At 36.4% G+C, this 26,879-nt stretch overlaps 1 protein-coding gene across 3 annotated transcripts in view; it reads left to right on the top strand.

Annotated features, from left to right (window-relative positions):
- The window catches only part of ATP9B (ATPase phospholipid transporting 9B (putative)), a 164,326-nt gene that overhangs the window by 33,452 nt on the left and 103,995 nt on the right, over positions 1-26,879 (top strand). For all 3 annotated transcript variants that reach the window (XM_068674700.1, XM_068674699.1, XM_068674698.1), the window contains 2 exons: positions 10,023-10,081; positions 17,654-17,705. In XM_068674700.1, coding sequence (XP_068530801.1) covers positions 10,023-10,081; positions 17,654-17,705 — 111 coding nt within the window. The remainder of the gene's footprint in view (positions 1-10,022; positions 10,082-17,653; positions 17,706-26,879) is intronic.

Genomic DNA, 26,879 nt, shown 5'->3' with positions numbered 1-26,879 from the left:
GAACAGAATGCTTTAACATCAGGGCTCAGTATTGGGGCCAGTTTTGTTTAATATTTTTATCAATGACCTTGATAAGGGGATCGAGTGTACCACCTCTTTACTGGTGTCTGGGATTGCAGCACCTTGCCTTTGGGCTTGTTGAACCTCATTCAGTTACCATGGGGATACTTCTTAAGCTTGTCCAGGTCGCTTTGGATGACATCGCTTCCTTCTGTTGAATCAGCTGCTCCACTCAGCTTGGTGTCATCTGTAACATTGCTGGGGGTGCACTTAATCCCACTGTCTCTGTCATTGATAAAGATATTAAACAGTACTGGTCTCAAGACAGACCCCTGAAAGGCTCCACCCGTCACTGTACATAGAGCCATTGACTGCAGCTTTCTGGCTGTATCCATCTAGCTAATTCCTTGTCCACCAAATAGTCCACCCTTCAAATCTGTCTCTCTCCAATTTGGAGGTGAGGATGTCATGGGGGACCATGTCAAAGGCTTTGCAGAAGTTTGAATAGATGATATTGGTCAGTCTTCCCTTGTTGATTGGTGCAGTCACTCCATCATAGAAGGCCACCAGTTTTCTCAGGCACAATTTACCCTTGATAAAGTCATGTTAGCTAACTTGGATCACCTCCTTATCTTGCACGTGCCTTAACATTGCTTCCAGGAGGATCTGTTCCACAATATTCCCTGTCACAGAGGTGAGGCTCACTGGTCTGTAGTTCCCTGGGTCTTCCTTTCTACCCTTCTTAAAAATGGGAGTGATGCTTCCCTTTCTCTAGTCACCAGTGACTTCACCTGACTGCCATGGCTTTCCAAAAATGATGGAGAGAGTCTGGGCAACTCCATCAGCCAATTCCCTCAGGACCCTGTGATGCATGTAATCAGGCCCCATAGACTTGTGTCTGTTCAGTTTTATCAGGTGGTCTCAAACCTGTTCTGTGCTTATAGGGGGAGGGACTCTTCCCCCAGCCCTCACCTACACTTTCAGAGACTTGAGAGACATGGGAAGCCTGATTGGCAGTGAAAACCGAGGCAAAGAAGTTGTTGAGTACCTCAGCCTCCTCCATGTCTGTTGTTACCAGCTCTCCCTTCTTGTTTATCAAAAGGGTTACACTCTCCTTGGCTTTTCTTTTCTGAACAATGTACCTACAGAATCCCTTCTTGTTATTTTTTGAATCCCTTGCCAAGTTCAGTTCCATCTGTGCTGTGGCTTTTCTGATACCATATCCAGATGTGTAGGGATGGGATCTCCTCTGTACTCTTCCCAAGCCATATATCCCTGCTTCCACTGCCTGTGCATTTACCTTCTTATACCTGTTTGTCCAGCAGCTTGGTTTCCTTCTTTCCCTGCTTGATTTCTTGCACATGGGGATGGAGAGTTCCCGCAGTCTAAGAACAGCGTCCTTAAAGAGTTGCTGGTTCTGATGAGTTCCTCTGTTCCCTGAGGACAGCATTCCAGGGGATCTCATCCACTAGTCCTTTAAATAACTGGAATTTCACTCTTCAGAAGTTTCGGGGTCCTGTTTTTGCTTTTTGCCAGGCCTGTATATCTTGAGGTCACCAACTCAACCAGGGCATGGTCCCTACATCCCAGATTGCTTCCAGTCTTAACCTCTTTAATGAGTTCATCTGCACAGTTGGGCACCAGGCCCAGTAACACTTCTCCTCTGGTTGGTTTATCTAATAGTTGGACCAGGAATTTACACTGATGCACACCACAAGTCTCCTGGATTGCTTACAGCCTGCTGTGTTGCTTTTCCTGCAGATATCTGGTTGACTGAAATCAGGATGAGAGCCTGTGAGTGCGATGATTGTTGTAGCTGAAGCAGGAAGGCCTCATTAACATGATCCCCTTGATCAGATGGTCTGCAGTAAACCCCAGCTTAGGTGTCCTTTATTGGTTCGGTCCTTAATTTTTATCTGCAAGCTCTCAACCTGTTCTTTGCAATCTATCCATTTCTTAAAACAGAGGGCAACATCAACCCCCTGCCCCTTCTCAGCCCATCTCTTTTGAAAAGCTTGTAGCCCTTAATTGCAGTGTGATTCCAGTTGTGTGATTTGCCCCACAACCCATTGATAGCAATTAGATCATAGTTTTCTAATTGCACTGTGGTTTCCAACTCCTCCTGCTTGTTTCCCACGCTGCGTGTGTCAGTGTAAAGGCACTTCAGCTGGGCTATTGGCTGCATCACCTTTTTAGAGGAGCCTGTCTTAATTTGGGACAGGTATTTCACAGATATTTCCCTATTGCTTACTAAAGTGTTGGTGTTTGTTTGTTCTTCTCTGCCACTCAGAAGTACATCCCTCTCCCTTGCTGAATCTAGTTTAAAGCTCTGCTAAACAGAGTATTAATTACAAAGTAGGATAGTGAGAAATAAAACCCACCTTCCTCACACACTCTTTCTTCCCAGGCTCTACTTCACTCCCAGTTCTTCTTCCTACTCCCAGTGCAGGAGGATGAGGAATGGGGGTTGCAATCAGACCATAACACTTTCTTTGTTGCTCCTTCCTCTACACACTCTTTCCCTGCTCCAGCATGAGGTCCCTCCCATGGGATACAATCCTTCACGAACTGTTCCAGTGTGAACTTCCAGCAGTCTGCAGTTCAAGAACAGCTCCACCATGGACCCTTTCCATGGGCTGTAGTCCTGCAGGAACAGACTGCTCCAGCGTGGGTCCCCCGCAGGCCGCAGTTCCCACCAGACAGCCTGCTCCACAGTGGGCTCTTCTCCATGGGCTGCAGCTTCCTTTATAGCATACTGATCCATGGTGTCATGTCCTCCACAGGCTGCAGTGTGAATATCTGTGCTGGGGTGGCCCTCCATGGGCTGCAGGTCAACAGATTGGTCCACCACGGTCATCTTGACAGGATACAGGAGAATCTGCTCCAATACCTGGAGCACCTACTCCTTCACAGACCTTTGTGTCTGTAGAGTTTTCTCTCACAGTTTTCTGACTTCTCTTGCACAGAGCTGCAGTGCAGCATTTTTTATCCTTTCTTAGTTATGTTATCATAGAAGTACAACCAGCATTGCTCACAGGCTCAGCTTTGGCCAGCAGCAGGTCTGTTTTGGTGTCAGATGGAACTTGCTGTGCCTGACATGAAGCAGCCCCTGGTCTTTTCTGACAGAGACCACCCTGAGAGCCCACTTCTGCTACCAAAACCTTGCCATGTAAACCCAATATACCATTTTAAAAAGTAATTGGAAGGTGAGTAAATGGTGAGTAGTCATGTTAGTGATGATATAACCTAGCAGCTGTGAGGAATAGGAAACAGTATGGAAACTTGCATTGCTATATGGGATTTGCATATAGCAGGGAGCAATGTAGCAACTATTGTTCTTCCCTTCCTTGAGAGCCTGAAATAGCTTTATCAACATTTAGACATACCACTGTGGGAAAATTGCAAGTGGGATAGCTATCATTTGATTAACAGAAGTGGTTGCATTGCTGGCCTCCAGATCTTTGTAGTCTTTAATACAGTCATTAAAGAAATAGACTCTTACAGCTCTTCTTTCAAAGGTGTAATTTAACCTGCTATTTGGTTTTTTTTTTTTTTAGATTTGTTACATGTGACACTGAACACCTTTGAAATAGATACTACATCCTGCCGTATTCAGCAGTAGTGTTAGTGATCTGAAATTCTTAGTTCTGGAAGCAAGTCTATAGTTTAGTGTTATCACTGTGATGCAAATGTCAAGACTGAAATTTGCAGTGTTAAGAGCTAACTTTGGTGCCTTTTGTGTGTGTCATTTCACTTTCCTCTCTTGCCTTCTAAACAAGTAGGAGGAATTCTCAGCATTTTTTCAAATATTATGGATACTGGAAGTTCTGGTAAATTGCTAGGCATTTAAATGGCACTTAAATAGCTGTTTTGGAATCTTGATTTCCTCTTTCCCAGTGCGTGTAATATTTTGTTAAATATGTGTATTTAAGAAACTTCACTTTGTAACTTCTCCTAGAAATAAGTCATCAAATTAAAACCCCATTTGATTACCTTGACACTGCTCTTTTCTAGGCATGGAATATAAATTTTCAAGTTGTGTAAGATAGTATGTAGCAATTATTTCAGGAACTGACGCACAGAGTAGTAATGTGTTCACAACAGAAGCTTTAAAAATGCCTTTTTTAGTAAGAAACGGATAGTCAACTTTTACCTACAAATATGTATGTTTATTTCAGCTTTCCAATTTTGGTGTCAGTGTCATCACAGAATCATAGAATGACCTGGGTTGAAAAGGACCTTATAGATCATCTAGTTTCAAACCCTCTGCTCTGGGCAGGGTTGCCAACCACTAGAGCTAGCTGCCCAGAGCTGCATCCAGCGTGGCCTTGAATGCCTCCAGGGATGGAGCATCCACAACCTCTATGGGCAGCCTGTGCCAGTGCCTCACCGTCCTCTGAGTGATAAGCCTCCTCCTAATATCTAATCTAAATCTCCCCTGTCTTAGTTTAAAACTATTTCCCCTTGTCCTGTCACTATCAACACATATAAACAGGCGTTTCCCCTCCTGTTTGTACTGTCCCTTCAAGTACTGGAAGGCTGCAATGAGGTCTCCCTTGAGCCTTCTCTTCTCCAAGCTAAACAAGCCCAGTTCCCTCAGCCTTTCTTCATAGGAGAGGTGCTCCAGTCCTCTGATCATCTTATCATCTTAGTGGCCCTCCTCTGGACCTGTTCCAAGAGCTTCACAACCTTCTTGTGCATGATTTCATACTTGGTTTATGTTCTGTTTGTTGTTTTGTTTTTGTTTGTTTGTTCATTTTTTGTGAAGACACTGATCTTTACAGAAGTAAAGATTCAAGACCTTTGCTTACAATCAACTCTGAAGCATACATTGGCTCTGGTATGATTGCTGAGCTAACAATATTTTGAGGTACAGCCACTTTTAATAAGGAAAACATTGTTACAGTCCCCACTCAAAATTAAGCTTTACTATAAAAGGCAACAACAAAAATAATAGATATTTCTTCACACCTCTTTCATAATATGGGATTCGTTTATCATAAAACATTGTGAAACTGAAAGGTATTATTTTGAGGCAAAAAGTTGAATTGCCAGCTACAATAAAATTAAACCAAGATCTTTACAGATGTTGAGGATTTAGATACTTATCTGAGCAAATTAATAAAGTCAAGAACTACACCTCTGCAAACTACTTTTATAAGTAACTTTCAATATAATCTACCAAATTTTTTAAAATCAGCAGTACTCTTCAAGTGGAAAAAATCAGTTGGGTTTGCTATATTAAGCTATAGGTTAATGGTTTGGAGAAAGAAGGCTTTGTTACTTGTGAATGAACAAACTTGATACTGATTTAATTAAAAGCCTGAAAATCAATGCCACTGTTAAGAGTTACTTTTCAGAGTGGAACTGCACTTCATATTTCTGTAACATCTTTTTTTTCCCCTAGTGATTTTATGACTTGTGTAGGCTTTACAGCCTTTTCTTTGAAACAAGTACTTTTACATTTCAAAGATAGAGAAATTGACATAGAGAGGTTAAGCAGGTTGCCTTTGCTCAAATGGGGAAGTAGGAAAACTGAAAGTTAGCAATGTTCAGTGTTACCCTTTGTTTAATTGTGCTATTCTCATTTTTATCTTCCATGATCACTTCTAGTTAGATGTTTGCCATAGGGAAATATATTTGTAGCAAGATAAGCTACTGTTACTTGAACTGTGGTTAATTATTTGTATAAAGGTAGTAAGTGCAGGCTGATTTGTAAGTTAAAATCTTCTTATACTGCATTGTAGTAGATTAAAATAAGGAGTTCTTTGACTACCTATTGGTGTTGCCTTTCTGCGGAGTTATTTTTGGCCTGAGGTACTCCCCAGACACCTAAAATACACAAATGACCTGCATATTCTGGAGATATTCAAGGCTCGTCTGGACACCTACTTGGGCAACCTGCTCTAGGGAACCTGGTTTGGCAGGTTGATGATCACTTGAGGTCCCTTCCAACCCCTACAATTCTGTGATTGTGATATTGCTAAGTGTAAGAAGTACCAGCTTTTTAAGTTGTTGGATTCACACTGGTAACTCTTGAAGTCTTAGAATTTCTGTTTAGTAAGATAAGATCTCAAATTGGTATTTGTGTTAACAGTGAGTTAACTTTTTATTTTATAATAGCCATTCTAAACAGAAAATCAAGTGAGAATGGGACTTCGTTTTAAGCGTTGGTTAATTTAGGTAGCAACAGCCAGCTTAATGTCTACAGACTTATTCTGTTCCATAAAATAATTGATGTTAGGCAGTTTCCTTTTTCACATAACATAGCAAAATTCAGTTTTCAACCATTCCTTGCTGAATTTGTAGTATGTAACCTTGTACGTAGAAGATGAGAAGCTGAGATTAATGAAATAATTCCATTTAGACTTCAAACATGAAATATTTAAGTCTTCACTGCATCTTTAAAGGACATTTAAGAATGTAGTGAATTTAAAAATAAAAGCAAGAACTGTGTGAAATTGAGAAAATATCGATAACTGCTGTACATAAGGAGAGAACAAAGTGTGAAAGCTAGTATGTTTCCTTTAAATGGAGAAATCTGTTTTAAAGAGCTACAGTGACATGAGTAATTTGTTTTACTTTTGAACTTCTGTTTATGCCCTGTTCCTAAAATGCTACCTTGCTGAGTTTTTATCTCAATTGACCTTATCTTAATTGCGAAATGGTCTCTTTCAAGAGGTCATTGTGTCCAGTGAGTTTTGAGTCATTTATACCTGTTATCTGCAACTTTAAAATCAGGTATTTGTCAGAATTTCTTGATAATTATTGTAATATTATTGTGCTGCAATTAACTGAAATCTGTATTGAAATCTCTTATAATATTAGAATGTCAGCTGATCAAGAACAGGGCACCCTTGTGCTTTTAAAAAAGTTGCTGTAAAGAACAAACATTTCTGAGTCTAGAGACACAACATTATGTCTATATTGCTTATAATGTTTCACTTTTCACATGACTTTGTTCCTGGTATTTAGATCATTTGGAACATAGATGCGTATTTATAAAGGATTGTATCAATTTAATATAGTTGATCAGGGAAGCTGTAAGCAGCAGCATTTCCACTGTAAAATCAGCATCATCACCTTTGACTAACCGTAGCTTAATGGTGCCAGTTTTTTTTTCAGTTCACCATTATATTGTGCATACACTAATTATGCTGACTAATAGGTACCAGGTAAAAGTTTCATATGGTCTACACTTAACTGCTTTCATGCAGGAGTTTGATATTTACTGGTTAGAGACAAGCATTGTTGCCAGCTCCAAAAGCAGTACTTCAGACAGTGCTCAGGGCATGATACGTAAGTTTAGAATTTTGAAATTACTTCTAAAATCTCTCAGAAGATACTGTTCTTTGAGGAGCTTCTTTCATAAAGATGCTCATTAATAGAATGAAACAGTCCTTTCTAATATACTACATACCTAGATTTTGTTTACTTAATTTCTTAAATTTTTGTGTGAAATACTTATCACATATGAGTTATTAGTTTTTTCAAATCATTGTAATTCTCTTCAAAAGGCTTTATCTTGAGAGTATAATGAATTACTAGAGACACGTTTCAGTGTTCCAGTTCTGTGTAATTCTGTATGTTGCTTTAGGCGAAAGCCTTGCGCCTTGGTGGACTATAAAGTCTGGATGCGCAGCCTCTTCTGACAGCTTTGGACTTTATTGGTAATTACACAGATGGTGAAGAGTGCTTTGCTACTGAGCTGTTTTTAGTGAAAAAATAGTTTGCAAAAATAATTTATGTAGTGAGTAACATTGTGTTTTTCTTCCCTAAATGCATCTTCACTAAGATGTAGTATTGCATTATTTTAATGTTCTCTGAAATGGTATCCAATGATTCTCATTTTTGCTAGTCTAAAGGAAAGTGCTATTTGCCAGCTTTTCAAAATCTTAAGCTATTTTTTTGAATTACTGCCACATTTTACCATTTAATTTTAGTGGAATGTGTCCTGTCACTCAGTTTCATTGTAGAGATAGTCATGGCTGCTTCCATATGTGTGGGAATAATGAGGCTCTTCCAACAGAATGTATTAGATAATATAGAAGGTATTCTGTAGTGTTAGTCACCTAGAGAGCAGTCCGATAAGGAAACTTTTCTATTCATGATGTGAAATTCTCAGGATTACTAGACTGAGTACAAGCAAAGATGATGTGTAGGTTCTTGTCAATATACTTGGCAGTAGGAGTCTTTGCTTTTTGTCTGCCTTACAGTGCCACAAATGAATATTCTACCCTGTCAGGGGAATTGTTAGTGTCTTTTGATCTTTACGGTACATGCTGTTATAACATGACTGGAAGTTTCAGTTGTTCAAGTTGATAAAATTGCTATTAGTTTCATTTGATTTAGTATTGCTGAATAGTTTTGGTCATATGTGACTGTAGGTGGCACAGATTTGAGACTTAATACAGCTTAAATACTTGGATTTTTGTGGCTGTTATTACCATAACCTGTTAATTGAGTTGGTTATCACAGATTAAGATTAAGATTACCATTTGTTTTAGTATATACTATTCAATTCTAGTCTAAACTTGTGAATTTATAAAGAGAATTCACAGGCTTGTACAGTTAAGTCTAAATGTTGATTTCGTATTAGACCACTCTCCTAGTGGCTGATCTTTAGTACAAGTTACTTTAGATTCCTTTAAAAAAAAAAAAAAAAAAGACAAGACAGACACTTCATTCTCATCATAGTTATCTTGAAACTCCTGTAGAGAGCTAATGCTTCTTGCTACATCTTTTTTGTACTCAGGTCTTCTGCTCATCTCTTCACTGTCACAAATGTGTTATGATGGGGTTGGAAGTCAAAATGAAGATATGGTTGGTTATGTATTAAAAAGAGTGGGAGGCAAAGGTGTGTTTGGCACCTAAAAAATTGAACTGGTGTAAAAGACTATCAGTAATAAAGACTGGCTTTCAGAATTAACTATGCAGGCAGGCCAAAACAATAGTTCTGATCTCCACTGACATTATTATATATTTCTGTATCTTCAAGTTGCTAGCATCCTGGAAAATGTATTAAGAAAATCGATTAATATTAATTTCTTAAATATTAATTTTAATAAATGTATGAAAGTGTATTAAGTCAATTAAAGGATCAAATTCATTGTTAACTAGATCAAATTAAACATAAAAAAGCTATTTTTTTGCATGAAATGTGACTTTAAAGTGCTGAAAATAATAAGATAAAATTTACTGCCTTTGACTAAATGCGCATATAAATGTAAGGAATTTTCTGAGATTGTGTCTAGCTGATCTCTTCATTAAGCATTACAATGAGGAGGTCTTCTAGATCTGGAAGTTACCTTAGTTTTTGTCATAAAACTTTGAGAAATGATAGAATGTGCATTAAAAATCTGCTATTAATAATACTTCCTATTAAACTGCAAATTGTTTGCCGTACCTGCTATCCTTTTGTGGGCCATCTTTTCTAATTTATTTGGTCAGGTTTTGATTTTTTTTGTTTTTTAAGAACCTAGCCATGCTTTGATATAACTTACCTGATACCTGCTGCTTGGAAATAATATACTGTTTCTGCTGGAAAGAGAGAGAGATTTCGTATGGGCCTGTCTGTGTTTTAGCTTGTCAGGCTGTGTAGATATGTATGTGTTTATATCGTGAGTTAACAGGTCTGAATTGGCCACCTGTTGTATCTTGGAAGAGGATTTTGTTATATCATGACTTGTACTTTGTCTACAGGGTTTGTTTGTTGGGTGTATTTTTGTTACTGTTTTGTTGTTGTTTTTTGTTTGTTTTTTTTAACTCCAGGAAGCAACATTTTCTGGAGTTGTAGCAAGAACCTGGTACTACAAGTGAATAAATAAACGAATAAATAACTAGAGTTATTTATTCAAACAGATCAAATTTATTAATGTGTTCTTCAAACATCACTTTTGTATAACTTGTAACATTTTCTCAAAATAATAATGTCTTTAAGTATAACTTGCATTTATGCTTTTGTGACTTTATTAATGCCTGCTTAAGTTGATTATGTGTTTTTGTGTTTTTTTTTCTTCAAGGTAAAGTGCAAGTTAAGAGTTCAGACATACAAGTTGGAGACCTCATCATAGTGGAAAAGGTTGATACTTTTAAAATATATTTTAGAGACTAAAGATTATTAACATGCTAATTATCTTCTGAAGAAAAGTATATTGAGGTACTTATCTGTGAAGTACTAAGTAAGTAATATTTTAGTTTAAGTCTTATTTGAGAAACTTGAAGGAAGTCTCTTTTTGTATTTAATTCTAAGCTTAATTGAATGTAGACATTCATTTTATGAATTGTTATATGCTTGAATTTATCTAGTGAAGGGAATACAATTACTGAATGACACTCTCTGGCTTGTGCTGTGCTAGATATTCTAAGTTGTCTGACTGCCTCCTACTGTTTAAATCATGTTTTCTGATGTCTGAAGCCTTCCAGGTTCAATTTAATGTATTAAAAATGGGAGGGGGCTTTCAAGTTAGTTTTATTGCAAATGGTGAAGGAGAGCTGTGAACTCTTTTTTCACTCTGTATTAGTATTATAATAAAGACAGTGATGCTTACTTCAGTTGGTTTGTTTTAGTAAGTGATCTGGAAGAAACTCATCTGTAACGAGACCTAAATTCAAGCTGTGTAATAAGGAACCTTATGGGCTAGATTTCTAGTTCATCCTCCCTATCATGCTGTGCTGTCAGAGGCTTTTCAGCATACTATGAAGCTGTTGTGACGTCCAAGTTAACATATTTTTCTTGTCAGACAAAATTTTTATGGAATTTCGTTCTGGAAAGGCAACAGACTTTCTTGGTGCTAAGTGATTCCTGTTCTGCTTTGTAAAAAAGAACTAAGCCCTTGATCCTAGAAAATTACCTCAAGTTGAAGCTTATATCCCTGTATCCAGCCTTGTTTGAGATCTTTTATTGCAAGTTGCTGTTTGCAAGAAGAATAGCTAGTGGAACCTAGTCAGTGATTAGACTTTTTTAAACTTCTTTTTGGGATTACAACTATTTAGTGGAATACTATTTAAAAAGGAAAAATCCTTCAATAGATCTGCCCTCCTGATTCATGTTATGCTTCCTTGTTTGTTAATACCTCTTCTTTTTCTCAAAGAATTTGGAGAACTCATGAATTGTTAGTGGATAGAGATTGTTTTCTTTTTATTTTCAGCAACATATGGGAAACCCCTCCTCTGTTTTTGGTATAACTTCTATTTCCTTCCCTTCAGTTTTTTTCCTTCAGTTTAAAGAGAAATAACACACCCAAGCGTCATTTGTCTTGCTGCTCTTAAAAATAGATTTATTCGTGTGTAGTTCATACTATTTCTTGCTTTTGTTTTGGTCTGCTCTCTACACCTAATGTCTTGTAGGGACCTTCCAGGCAACGTATGTTAGCATGGACAAGATTAACATTACTGTGCCTGGCCTCTGTGTCTGTGTTTTATTACACCTTTTTTAGAGTTCAGATGGAGTCAGCTAGCAGCTGCTCAATTGCACCGCTTCCAGATCTTCTAGTGGACTGAGAATAAATATTTGCTTTGGTTTTGATAAAGAAGCTTTTTAGGGTCTTTATCTTTAAACCTGTAATTAATTATTATACTACATAGGGAAGATTCTAGTGGCTGCATAAGTAATGTGCCTTCCCTGAAATTTACTGAGATCCATCCACTTGTTGAGTCATGCTAGAATTTCAAAAACTAGGATTACTTTTGTGTTGTATGAGGTAGATCATTAGCATCTATTTGAGCATTATTTACAGGAGATTACAGACCATATGTTGTGAGTACCTGAAGTTTGTAATGAAAAAGTAATGGATACAGTTCCTTTTGATGAAGATTTTTCTTGGGTATCTCAGTACGATGCATATAGTTAGTTGTTTGAATGTTGCATTTCATCCACAAGCTCTCTCCTGCACCATCACAGCTTTTTTTTTTTTTTTTAATTTTGCTTCTGGCCTAACTGTGGGTGTCTGCAAACTAATGAAATTAAATGTTTTCTGGTTCTGTTTAGAAGTGTATTTTGTTGGAGTAAGCACTTCTCAATTTCAGAGTATGACTCTTAAGCCAAAGAACCAGTCAGGAGTGAAATGTTCAATTGCTCAGTCTAATGGCAAAGGAACAAGTTAACATTGTATTTGACTGGAAGATGCATCAGCAGCATTTCTGCAGTGAAATTAATGACTCATTTGAGCTGAAGATCCATATGTTAACTAGTAACTGCATCACAAATACTAACAACTTAAATGAGAAGCTTTTCTGTACCTGAGCTTTGAATATCCTCTCATTTTTGTAGGACTGATCAATTTCAAATCAACTCTAAGTAACTGCAGTGTTAGAACAGGTTAGCTTTGAGTAATATATCTTCAGTTTCAAATGAAAATTTTGTAAGGTGTTACTATTAGGTCAGGAAAAGGCCTGAAAAGTTTAAAATAGTATCAGTTGTTAAATGCTAAAAGACATTTGCATATGTTAGCTGCAAAACATTCCCCTCCCTCTTGCTTAAAACAGGCATGCTGCTTTCTAGTTGTTTAATGTCTTGGGCTTGAGTTAAAATAATTTATTTACTTTTTTCTATGGATGCAGAGGTGCACATGGTTTTCTTTAAGATAATTGAAGGGCTGATTTGGTGAGTTAAAATATTGTTATAGTGCTACTGTAGCTTTTTGACTGTTTGGAGCACTTTTTGAGGATGTGAAGAGGGCATAACACAATAATAATACTAACACATTTAATAGTAACACATAATAGTTTTTTTAAAACGTGAAACAGTAAAGCTTTGTTTTAATACTTTGAGAGCTTCTCTTGGATAGCAGTAAAAGGACACACAACTTCTTTTAATCTCAAGTGTGAAGTGAAATTAAACCAGCTTTTGTAAAGATTGTGACTATTAACATGTAGTGTTGCAGGGCATGCAGATGCAAGAAAACAACTGTGAAGTGCCTCTTTGATTTCTAACACAGAAGCAAGCAGGAATGTTTTAGTGCATGAAAAAAAAAAAAGTATACATGGTTTTTAACAGTATGTATGGAGAAGAAGAAAGAACAATAAACCTAAAACTGTGGATCTGGAGCTGATGGGCAGTTGTAGGAGAATTGGAAGACTGTGAGGGAACTGCAAAAGTTTGTTAATAAAGATTTCATGATAATAACATGATGATAACACGATAAAAATGAAGCCCAGCAACTGGAGAAGCACTTAGTTTATGCTGACTTTTGTCTTAGCATAGCTAGATCTGTAGAAAAGAAGTCAGCAGCAATGACAAACTAAGAGAAATGGAAACGCTCCTTCCCCAGAGCTCAGATTCAGCTCAGACTTACAAAAACATAGTATTCTAGTAATTTTTATGACTTGTATATCCAGATTTCACTGCATATCAATAAACATTTCTAGCTTCATCTGAATGGTAGTTGAGATTACATAGGTTTCTGAACGTTCAAAGTTGTATGTGTTCTTGTTTTAACTTGTTTCACTTTGATAAATATGACATGAGAGGGTAAACGTGATTGACATTTGTTGCTGTTTTCTGTGACAATATATAACAGAACTTAATTTTCTCAATAATGAGGTTTCAAAGATTTGTGCTGCACACTTGCCATCTGTTTTTGGATAGTCAGTCTTTTATAGTGACTAAATATCAGGTACTCTATCCTTGCAGGGAGATCTTTGCTCTACAGTGTCGGCAGTAATAGTGACTTGTTTTTTAACTAGAAATCAGGTAGTACCTTTCTGCCTACTTCCAAAATACTGAAAACCTGATGGAAAAGGGTATGCCAGTCTTAAGTACTGTTTTTTTTTCTCACACAGAAGGTAAAGACAATACAGTATCTAGCCTTCCCTGCATGCAAGAGTAAATTCAAATATGAATGCAAATATGAATGCATAAGGTTTATGCATTAAACCTTAATGCATAAAAGGTTTCACTGTCACAGGAAAGAAAAACTAAGAGAGAACCCATTAAAAAGACATAAAATCAAGATATATGTTTTCTATTAAAATTAAAAAATGATCATGTGACTACTTGGATTCTGCCCAGTTTTGTCAGGTATAAAGACTTGATTCTTGAAAAACTCACCTTGTGCCTACTCTTCAGTGTACTCAATATGAGAGATTCTTCATTGCAGCTGGTAATGATAGTAAAAAAAAAAAAATCATTCTGATTATTAGAACTTCTACTTAAATCTGTATTGGATTGTTAGACTATTATGAGAAATTTATTGTCAGACTTTTGCAAATTTTTAGGGATGTTGGTCAAGTTTTTTAGCTTGTTTACAAGTAATTAGAAGTTTGTAGGCATGATGCTAGTAATCTGAAACTTGTGCGACAGATTTGTCAGAGCTGGTAGGGAAGTTGCAAAAATGTATAGTTAATCTATATGAAGACATACAGATGCCTGTATGTCTGGTCTATTGTTACTGTCATTTAAGGAAATCTTTAATTTTGAGTTTACATTTCATTTGTCCCTTCCTTTTTTTTTATTATTATTTTTATTGTGCCTAATATGCACACAGGATATATTATTAAGGTTGACATTCGTCTTGCTTTTTTCCCCAAATCTGAATATGAAACATTAATCCTGATTGAATCTGGGCTCATAATGGATAATTAATTTCACTACTTTTTTATTTAATGTCGTAAGGCAAAATTTTAAAAATGCTATGCAAATGCTACAGTTGTGGGTAAGCAGCATCTTCAAGTTGAATACTGTTGATATACAGACAAGAACATACGTTTTTAGCTGTTTGTACTTTAATAAATGAATGGGAATTGCTGCAACTGATTGATTTATAAAAGTGCGTAATTTCAAGGTATGAGTAGAGATTTTTTACTGTCCATGTAGAGTTTTTAGAGAAACCAGAAAATGCATATATTTTCTAAAATTTCCAGACTTACTTGGTTTTCAAACTTCTTGTTTATTTGAGGTAGTGGGACTGGTCATTGCTTCTGTTTCCTGACTTGCCATTTTCATAGCTCATCTATACTGAACTATACTGAATTAATAGAGAATACAGCTGTAGTTTCCAATTCCGCTTCTGAACCAGAGACCTTGAAAGCTGAACCTATATAATAAAATCTGCAGTTGACTGACATTTATTCAGATCACGCTATTCTAAATGGCACTGTTGTGATTGCATGGTGCTCTCAGGAATGTTTCTTTGTAGTAATTGAAAACTTCACCTAGCGTTAGAACATGTATAGTATCCAGGATGTTTCATGGTCAGGAATGATATTGTTATGAGTGGGACTTCTCAAGAACTGAGGCAAATGTTACTGTACGGCATTATGTATGGTAAAAAACATCAGCTGTTTCAGTGTTTGTGTCCCAAACTCTCTATCACATAAAGCTCTGCTTAATTTTCTTGATCTTGATTAATTTTCTTAATTTTTGAACTTGTTTACTGGGGGGGGGGTGGGGGGAAGAGATGGAGACTGCTATGGATTGATTTACTTTAAAAAAAAAAAAAAAATGTCCTGACACTCAGTAATGAGGGGGACGTGATGCCTTTGAAAAGAGTAAAAAAGGTGGGAGGTTAAAAATGAGAAACTACATGCCTGATTTCAAATCAAAGAATACTCAAAATGCTGACTTGCTTGTACTTCAGAGTAGTGTTGTCAGTCCTACATCTTTACCTTTAAGGACACTTGACTCAAAACCAAACGAACTAAAATACTCCTCTGTGTTTGTGTTGATTCCTCTAAGAGGTTTTTGAATGTGTACTAATGCTGTTTTCCAGACTGTTGCTTAGATTCCTGTTGGGATAAGTATGTTAGAGCTGCTACATGCTGCACGTACTTGTGTTGCATGTAAAGATCAGTTTTGAACCAATTACATTTTTCTGTGATAGAAGTTTTGTGGGATATTACATGTATCTTCTGCTTTGATGCAGTGAATCAATATATTACTGTGACTAGGATTACTCTAAAATTTATAGACCAGATTCTGTGCACCACATTGATGACTTGAGGTGTTTCACTGTTTAATGTCTTGAAGTTTTCAGGCTAGTATGACTGTCTACTATCTGAAACCTACTTTCATTGCTTTTCTTCTCTATAAAATCACTAAGTAGTTTTCTATACCTTGCAGTTTATGGAGAAAATAAAGCTACAATTGAATTACCACTGTATTAGTTTTGCAATTTTATTACAATTATTCCCCATTTCACACTTCACTTACAAAGTTTTGAAATGTGTATATACTGAATCTCTTAACTTTTTATGTTGAGTAAATTCAGTCAGGTTTTTTAAGACTGAAATCCATGAAGTTCATGTATGCCATATGATTGATGGGTTTTGTCAGCTACATTTATTTTCATTTCCACTCTCACTTCAAACAGACAGTTGAGCTCTTCAGAAGTAAAAGATGAGCCTTAGCTGTAAAGTGGCTTTCAAGGCAATATCAAACAAGTATACCTTGAACATGAAAACCTGAAATTTATTCTCCAGTGGAAGTGCTCTTTGAAAAATATTGTTCTAAGTGAAACTTAGTGAATTATACCCTCTTAATAAGTAATCTGAAATGAATTTTAAGAAATACATTTTAGCATTAAACTAATAGTCACTGCTAATAATACACTGAGATTTCTTAATTAGTTAAGTGCAGTCTGGAAACGAAAAGCAAATGAATCCTTGTGTTTAGCTTCCGGATTGAACAGGATGACATGTGGCACACGAGGTATAAGCTGTGATAGAAGAAACTGCATTTCATTACTATCAATCTTTTCTCATTGCCATTTTCAGTGTTCACTCCAGTTCCTGTCAGCTTAGCCTGTCACTTTTCTTTTCTAATCCTGTATATCTTTCAAGTTTTGACATGTTGGTTATTTTCATGCCCCTGGTTTTCCATTCTTATGTCCCGTAGTGGCAATGTGTATCTGGTGCTGGTATATGCTTTGTTCACAAGTGATGGGAGAGCTACATTTTTAGACAGCAGATAGCATGTGTGGGGGATGGCAATATTGTCCAGTTTTGTTTAATTTGCAAAAGTATAGATTGAACTTCTTATAATCAGCAAAAAGTTGGAAACATGATTAGATACAGCGAATTACATGCTTGAAAGGGAAATAGCAGAATAAGCCTGCAGCTGTATCTGACCTGGCATGCTGGTACTGAGAAAGAAATTCTATTTTTCTCTTTGTAATGGAGAGGTTTATAAACATGTAAAAATGGAAAATGTTGTTCCATGCCTTGCTGTTTCCCCTGTGTACATTTGAGTGCGTTGAGAGGGAGATGAGAGGATGCAAGGGAATATTTGGTATATACAATGATTACAACTTAAATGATGAGATGAATGTTTTAAATTTCACTGTTGTTTTCTTTATCTCTGCTGAATGTCAGATTTTTACTCAGTAAAATATTATTTTTAATATTTCTGTTAGATATTTATATGCTCAAACTACTCTTTTCAGTCATGAAAATGTAAGACTTGGAGGTCTGCAGGTATCTATGATTCATTTACAACGAACATTGAAAGGATTAGCTGTTGTTTGCTTATTGTATAATTTTTTGAAAATATTGATTTCTGAATTGCAAACGCTGAATGCAAAGTGCTTTGATAAATCCTATTTTAATTGAGTTTCAATCCAAGAGTGACCTTTTGGTGACAGATCTTACTGGACGTTCGATTAGAATTCACTTTTTTTCCTACTTACGAAAAAATATACCTTTTTTTCCCTCTCAGAATCAACGAATCCCATCTGACATGGTGTTTCTCAGAACATCGGAAAAAACTGGTATGTTTTGATAATTCTAATTGGTTACATGATAACTTTGTTGTTGCAGTAATATTTTAGATTGTGCATTGTGGTCAAATAAATTGATGGCAGGTCTCATGTCTTCATCATGTTAATGGGAGGGTGCCCATATCTGAGAAAAAGAGTAAGCTTGGACTCTACAGTGGGAAATCTTACTGTGAACATGAGACCTATATAAATATGTTCTTCTACATAGATGACTTTTATGAATTGATGTAACAAAACTTAAAGGTAATATTAAGGCTACTCTAGTATATCTAGGAGACTGCTTAATATGACTTCACAGTATTTTTAAATTATTTGTCTAATCATTATCTTGCAAAATATTAGATGTTACTTGATTATATTCAAGTTATTAAATTGAAAAAAAATAAATATTGTCCTATTAATGTAATTAAGATGATTAAAAAAATATATTAAAATGACCTAAAACATGTTTTAGGATAACTAAATATTTTACTTCAGAAATAATACTGTCTCTTTGGGCTGTCCCATCCTGGCCCCAATCCCTACACCCCTTGAACACTTTCTCTGAGAGAGAGGAAGAAAACTACTTCTCATAATTCTATTTCTCCTCACATGCTGGTAGTAGAGTACTCAATATTTGGGAAACAAATATCTCCTTTATAGGAAACCTATAAATTAAAGCTGCTTTGGTAAAAGTTTGGAAATGACAATTGAACAGCCCCCATATAAGTCAAATGAGTTTCCCTTCTTTGTGTTATTACTACTACTCAGATCATGAATTGCTGCATAATGTTTTTCCACAGCACTAAATTTCACAAAGTTAATAGCTGTGATATTCATAAACCCTATATTAGTAGTACTTTGGTATTTTACTGTGGCATCGGAGTTCTATCAGACATGTTTCAGACAGAAAGTTAAATTTGCAGAGGTCATTTGCAAGAGAAAACAAATACTTGAGGAGCCTATAGAACACTATTGGAGCTACGAATTTGCTAAAAGAAGAATAAATTACAGTATTGTTACTGTCTTAGTAATGACTTTGAAATGCTGGTTAGGTGCACTAGATAACTTGTAACTGGTCTGGACTGACTGTTTTGTAGTTGTCTGTATATAATCTCAATCTTGTTTAACTACTTTCTGGTTCAGGGTATGTTGACTTTTCTTTTTATTCTGTTCCACAGTATCATAATTTAATAATATATGTAAAGCTTCTGACAACTCAAAGCTCTTGGATCCAGCATGATTATAAAAGGATTGATGATGTTCCCTTTTGGGCTGCTTGCAGTGTTATCCCTTAGTTCTTATCCAAAAACTATTTCATCTGAAATTACACTTGCTAGAAAAGTTGTAAGAAAAATTATACCTCTATAGAAGAATTACTTTGAACTAAATAACTTGCTTGCAATGCATAAGTGGTAGAAGGTGTGTTGACGTTTTTCCTACTGTGTACTAGACATATAGTATTAGTTATTAGATATCTAGGCATTTGGAAACAATTGTCATCCTATCCAGAAGGGGTATGTAGCAGTGGTAATATCTTCAAATGATGGGTGTGCAGTAGAAATATGCAGAGAATTCATTACACAATATTCTGAAGTGTTTGCTGTTGCAGGAACATCAAATACTGTTCATCTGCAGAGAGCTAGCTTGCTGTCCTTAATTAGGATCCTTGCAGCGGTTTATATTAGAAGTGTTGTTACTGTTGGAATAAATGAACAAGAACAAAACAAAACAGCTGCTTAGCGTACAGTGGTGGAAGTTCTTCAATTTCATATTTTGCATATCTACAGTGTAGCATTTTTACCTCCTTGTTAATTCTTAAGTTCCTGGATTCTGTTATGAGAGGTTTTAAGACATTGTGTTGTATGCTTTCCCATTAGTACTAATACTTGAAGGATGAGGCATAGGTGTGCTTGTCATTGGTCAATGTAGACCAGAAATGCATCTGCATAGGATGTCTCTGTAACTTTATTGAAATATATATGAAAAGTAAATCAAGGATCACAGTTAATATAAGTAGAACTATCTCTTTGGCAAGATACAGATGGGGAAAAAGGGAATGTGAATCCCTGTGTCAGAAACATGGGGAGAAAAAACATTTTTTGAAGGTAAGATAGTTCAAGTCTACGTCAGTATTCAGTGTTTAGGTTTACTTCAGTCAACTTTCTTTGAATGTCTTAATTAAGATTTTCCAGTAATTTGCAATCTAGAAAATAAAACTACCTATTTTAAAAGTTCATTATGTAAGATTGGCATGTCCCTAAATAAAAATATTAAAAAAAAATAAAAATGCTTGTGAACACTTTGAAGGAGTAACTACTTGGTAACTACTAGGTAAAAGTTCATTATACTGTAAAATGAACAAAGAGCAAGTTCAGTGAAATCTGCCCAGAATTCTGATATAAATTATTTCATGTGCACTTCTACTATACATGGAATGTGATTTTTAGCATTGAAAATTCACTTTGTGTAAACATGCAACAGGTGGACTAGTTATATTCATGTTGTACTCTTAAAAAGAAAAAAAAAGCAACACTGAACTTCAAACATATGGCAATAATTGTTTTTTGACTAAAGAGCGAACACTTACATCTGTAATTGCTTTTTCTTCGATGTTGTGGTTTTGACTGATTTATGGCTTAATTTATAGGCAACACTTTAAATACTTTGTAAAGCACATTAGTTTTTGCATGGTTTTATGTTCTATATGTAATTTTATTTTATCTTCTGTGCAATAAAACAGTTTAACTATAATTTGTTACCATAAATCTATAAAGAGTAAAGCAAAGAGTTTGAACTAATTTTAAAATCCACCTCACTTCCATGTTTTCCCATTTCAGTATTTACACCACATATTAATGTTGTCTGCAGCACTTCAGTATCTTATTTCTTCAGTCGGAAAAGAAGCAATTTGATTTATAATTTGGTAGTTTATGAAGTTCAGCCTAAAACAGTTAAGCCTCCTTTTCACCCATGTGTGGTGCCATGGAACAAATGAGGCAATGCTATGTGCTTGTTTTCCTCCCATCCTCTTTCCCCAAATGCACTTTTAGGAATACAGATTTTTTAGGATTCTTTCTACTCTACTCTCTTCTACTCTCTGATTGGCTTTTTAGTTTGTTTCCTATTCATTTTTGACTTTCTGATCAGTTGATATTTCTGTGTGAAAGGAGACAGCTAGATGGCTGAGTTTAGAGCTCAGATTACTTTGGGTAATCTTGGTTTATCAATTATTATTATTTATTAATACTTATTAAGTAATATTAATTACTTTGGGGTGTGGGAGGGCAATCCTCTGTCTTGAATGTTTCACTACTGTCAGGCTCCCCATATAACAAACTTCTACAAGGTCTTTGTTAGCTTCAAAAATAAAAACTGGGGGAAAAAAAAAAAAAAAAGGAGAAGAAGGAGAGTAAAACCTTGGAATATCTTTATTTGTAAGGGGGTGTGGGGTGGAAGATTTTGGCAGAATCTCATGATTTCCACTCATATACAGCAGAGATGGTAAGTAATTTGGGAGATTTGTCCTGTTTATCAACTCTTCACAAGATTAAAGGTAAATGTTCATGCTGAGCTTGCTACAAAAAGGTGGTTTAAAGGTTATTTTCATTGGATGTACAAGTAGGCATCATGCCAAAAACAACGGACTACCTTAGCAGAAAGCTGTTAAGCAAATGTAGCCAAGATCAGTGTTATGTCAACAGAGTTTCCTTAACTAAAATTAAGCTAAGCCCTAGTGGCCCCTAACACAGAATTTTCAGATTCTTTTTTTTTTTTTTTTTTTTTAATAGCTTGATATGCTCTCTACATTTGCATATATGCAGGTGCAATTACAAAAGCTAGATGGAGCATTCCAGACATCATTGTGTAACTTTCTGATTGTCCACAGGAACTGCTGACTGAAGCAGGTGTTGATGACTTCAGCATTATGGGAATAATATGTTTCTATGCATGTTACATGTTTCCATATACGTCTCTAACAGAGACATATATGTCTCTAATTTTCAAAGATAAATTCTTTTCTGAGCTCAAATACCTGTTCTCAAACTTGGTTATGCCTTCTATAAGTACATACGTGCCTTGGTTCAGTGACCAGATTCAGATACAGGTCAGGTATTAATTATACTAACACACAGAGGTGTTCTAACATGAACTGAACCTGGTCATTCTTGAAAACCTGGTGCATATGTTTATAAGACCTGGTATCAGTAGTATTAGTTCTCTCTTAGCTTTCAGTTGTGAAATCACAAGAGTTTGTTGTTTTCAACCATAACTTGGTTGAAATTGGCCACAAATTAAAGGTTCCTGTGAGGAAGGTGACCTGGCAGTACAATGGTATTGTACACGGGAATGGTTATTTTCTAAAGCTATTGCAGCTACAAGAAACAGTAGATGACTACCTCTTGGTATGTGACATGCTTCATAGACTCTAGGACTAGGAAGAATTGTGTCTTCTGTACTACTGCTAACTAATTGGCTGTGACCAGACTTATCATAATATTGTTATTCTACTGTTTTTCATTTGTAGCTTTTCAGGAGGATAAGAACTGATTAATTTTAGTTTAGCCCTTTTCTTTTTCCCAAGGTCCTTCTTGTTGCATGGATAATGCTTTGTGATACTATGAAAAGGAAAGCTGGGTTTTCTCTTCAGCCTTTCCTGGTAGAAGCTGAATTTCTATAGGGTAAAATAGAAATTTTTTTACTGGTCTACTTCAGCTTTCCTGACTATGATATTTGAACCCTGTAAATCTGTCTTTTTGCACAGTTAGCGTTTTTGCGAGACACTTGATTCTATATAGAGCAAAAGCCAATGCTTCTGCAAAAAACAGTTTTCCCAAATGTTGAAGTACTGAGATAGTTATTGAGGTATTCCTCCTCCAACAAAATCGGAGTTGGAAAAAATGTAAAGGCAGAAGTCTACTAAAATATGGTCCACAGATGAATTTTAATGCATCAACTTCTATACACTCAGCAACTATGACGTTGGCAAAAAATGTTTTTGTTTTTGGTTTTTATTTGCTTATACTGCTAGAGGAAATACTCTGGAGAGCAACTCCCACTGGCTGCTCAGTTTCACTGGTCACAGATAGCACTACAGTAACTGTAGGATTTTTGTATTTCAAGGTTCATCTGTTCACCTACTGAAAATAATTGGTTGCTCTTTGTTGGTCTCATGTCCCTCAGAAACCTCATTACTTGCTTTTGCACTGCAAATAGGTTCAACATAACACTGAATTCATCACATAAATTTCACTGTTCAGTGTGTCAGGGACCTGACAGGCTTAAGAAGTGGGCCCACTTGAAACTCATGGAGTTCAATAAGGCCAAGCGTAAGATGCTGCACCACCTCAGTTGGGGCGAAGAGAGGACTCCAGGAAGACCTTATTGCAGCCTTTTGATACTTAAAGGGGGCTTATAAGAAAGATGGAGAGAGACTTTTTACAGTGGCCTGTACTGATAGGACAGGGTAATGGTTTTAAACTGAAGAGGGTAGAAGTAATTTAGATGAAAGGAAGGAATTTTTCACTATGAGGGTGGTGAGACACCACAACAGGTTACCCAAAGAACTTGTGGATGCCCCATCCCTGGAATTGTTCAAGCCTAGGCTGGGGCTTTGGACAATCTGGTCTAGTGGAAGGTGTCCCTCCCAATGGTAGGGTGTCTGGACTAGATTAATTTTAAAGGTTCCCTTGAACCCAAACCACTCAATGAAGAGTAAAACCCGATGAGCAATGACCAAATAGCACAAGTAGCTATTTGGTAGCTGAAGGCCAAGGATTCTAGACTTCATACAGTCTGATCTGATTTTTCATACATTTTCTTGCTGAAAAGTAACTTTAAAATAACCTAATTTTCTAAGCATATGATCATCCACAAATAATCATCAGAAGATTGTTTTGTATGTTTCTAAGTTCAATATATAGGCCTAGACATTCCAGAATAATGCATGTCTACTACTATAGCTGTGCAATGGAAGCAATAGGGAAGTAGGAAATAATTTACAAATTCTTGCAAACAAATTCCTCTGATTGTGAAGAACCTTCCTGTAAAGATAATGTCAGTTACATGATTGTAGTACCTTGTATTTTTCTGAGCAGCATTACACTGGTTTGGTCTTACCTATGTGAGTATTTTAGGAGATATATTCCTTGTATCAGAGATGAGTTTCTTGGATTTCACTTACAAAACTCCTTAACACTGCTATATTTACTCGTGTTAATTATCAGTCACAAACATACTCGTATTTTTCAAAATTGTAACAAAACTTTGGACAGCTATAAGCTCTTCAGAAGGAACAGGCAACAAAGGAGGGGCAATGGCATGGTTCTCTATATTAGAGTGTGCTTCAGTGTTGTAGAGCTCAGGGTGATAAGGTTGGGTCCTTATGGGTAAGGATCAGGGGAACGCCAACAAGGTGAACATCCTGGTGGAGTCAGCAGTTGGATGGAAACCAAGATGAAGAGACGGACAAGGCATTCTACAAGTAGCTGGCAGAAGTTGCACAGTCTCCAGCACTTGTTCTTATGGGTGGCTTCGACTTCCCTGATACATGCTGGAAATACAATACAGCCCAGAGAAAGCAATCTAGGAGGTTCCTGGAGTGTGTGGAATACAACTTCCTGACTCAGCTGGTTAGTGAGCCTACAGGAGGGGTGCCCTGCTAGACTTGCTGTCCACAAACAGATAAGGACTACGCAGGTCTGTAGTGAGCACTGCTAAGCTTTGCAAATGTAAAAGTGTAATCTCACAAGCAGGACATCCTGTAAAACAATTCTGTTGATTCTGTCTGTACCCCCTGTATGTGCCATAATGGCTTTCATCCCAGCAATTAAGCTTCTCAAACATGTGATGACCTCAGATAACCCTCTAAGTGGTGACTGCACCATGGGAAAGAGTATCACTGTTTCCTGTATCTCTCTCAGGGGGTTCAACTGCAAAGATGCAGAGCAATTGTAGTAAAGAGGATCCTCATCTTTCTCCTTAGACAGTAGTGGCATTGGTCCTGAAGGCTAGCTGATTGCTGTCCTTGGCAGTACACTGACAACTACATCCTTGGTGACGTACGAGGGCAGTGGCAAATATTGGCTTCAAAATTCCAGAAGTTCCCAGACACCTTGTTGTAAATTGATGCTGCTGTGCCCCTGTGAAATGAATGTTGTAGCTCATTATCTAGCTCCTGAAATGCCTTTAATGTACAGAAAAAATGCCACGTTACAAAGATATAGGTAATGTATATAAACTTGATTGTGGTGTTTTTTCTGTTACTACCATCATTTGCTCAGCATCAAGATCTGGAGGACAAGATCTGGGGGTGTTTAAGGAAAGGGTAGATGTGGTACTTAGGGACATGATCTAGTGGGTGATATTGGTGGTAGGGGAACAATTGGACTAGATGATTTTGGAGGTCTTTTCCAGCCTTAATGATTTTATGATTCAATGAAAAAGACCACATAACTGTTATTGAAATTTCTACTTAAGTAATTTTAGGACTTTTTTTTTTTTAACTTGTAACTATTTTATCAATGATGGCATGAGTAAAATGAAAATAAAGAACAGGAAAATCATTTTCATTTAGCTCTTCATTTTTGCAAATGTAGTTGCCTCAAACATAGGTCATTTTCAATCTCCTTGTAAAACCACCTACTGCAGAATAATAAGGCTTAAAAGTGTTGCATTTATCACACATTCTGACATTTTCTATTATGTTTAGAAAACATATGCTATAAAACTTACCTGCCTGTGAATTAAAATGCTTTGAAAAATGTATTGCTATAAAGAATGATAAATGATTGGAGTTAAGTTTTGCACATACAGCCAGATAAAAGTTTATCTTCAGGGCATGAGTATCTGCCAACATCCTGTCCAAACTACTTTAATGTGTTTCTGTACTTAAGTTCCTATTCCCCTTTTTACATTTGATTTAATGCAGGCTTGAAATGTTTGATACCTACTTTAAGCCACTGAGTAATGCTAGAAGATATGAATATACCTAACACTGATGGTTTTTATGAGGCAGAAACATTAAGCTGCTAATCCTATTATGCTATATGTATTATTGATGTAAAAATTACACAGTAAAATGTTATTAGAAGATAAAATGTCTAAAATGCCTAATTATTTTCTGTGCATACTTGGATGTCTTGCACAGTGCATATGTTGCATTAGGTTTGCATTAAAATAGTAACAAGGAAATACTTTACTGTAAATTTATATAATAACTAAAAAGGGTTGAAAAAAAGTTTCTGGTATGTATCGAAGAGCTTGTATATTGTGTTGGTCATAAATCTGCCTGTTCTCACACTCCAGTGATTTTGGGGCATTTGGCAGCTTGGGTGGAGCAGCGGTCTGGATATCTTGAAATCCGAAGCGAGTGTTCACTGCATTTTACATGGCTTGCATTTTTTAATTGTATGTGAGCTATATGAACTGCATTGAAATACAGCAGCTCTATTGTTTTATAATATATATGGTTTTGTTCACATTTAAAATGGCACAGGTAGATGTGAAAATTGTATGCTAACTTTTGAAAATGTGATAATGTTACCTGAAAGCAAGTTAGCTGGTGTAACTTCTAATAAGGGAGACCACAATTTAAAAAAAAAAAAAAAAAAGTTACTGGTGTCTGTTTAAAGTGTGTGTTTTGTTTGGTTGTTTTTTGTTTGGTTGGTTTTTTGGTTTTGTTTTTGTCTTTTCAAAGTCACTACATGAATAGTACAAAAGAATGTTTTAAGTTCGGGATCTGTAGTAAAGTTCCAGTCAGACTCAGCATATTGTCAGCAGCTCTGTGTGTGCAGTAACTTTTCTGAGGTTTCAGTTCATTACCATTCAATGGACCTCTTAACGTACTTCTTGGTAGGGACCAGAGAATGAAGTGAAGACCGGATGAACATGTTGGAAGTGGGCTTCTAATGCCAGGTTGTCCATTTGTAGAACAGTAGAGGAAGACTAGCTTAGCACTTTGTTCATCTTTGAGGTTGTGGTGGTTTTAATCAGGTGGGCAGCTGAGCTCCAACACAATCGCTCTCTCACGCTCCCTCCTCAAAGGGAAAAGTGGAGAAAATGCGATGGAAAAGGCTCAAGGGTTGAGATAAGGACAGGGAGATCACTCAATAATTATCGTGACAGGCAAAACAAATGTGGTGTAGGGAGATTAGAGAAATTTATTACCTATAACTAACAAGCTAG

The sequence above is a fragment of the Anas acuta genome, chromosome 2, assembly GCF_963932015.1.
Source record: "Anas acuta chromosome 2, bAnaAcu1.1, whole genome shotgun sequence".
NCBI classification, from domain to species: Eukaryota; Metazoa; Chordata; class Aves; order Anseriformes; family Anatidae; genus Anas; species Anas acuta.
The sequence above is the reverse complement of the archived record's forward strand: the minus strand, read 5'-3'. Positions and strand labels throughout refer to the sequence as shown.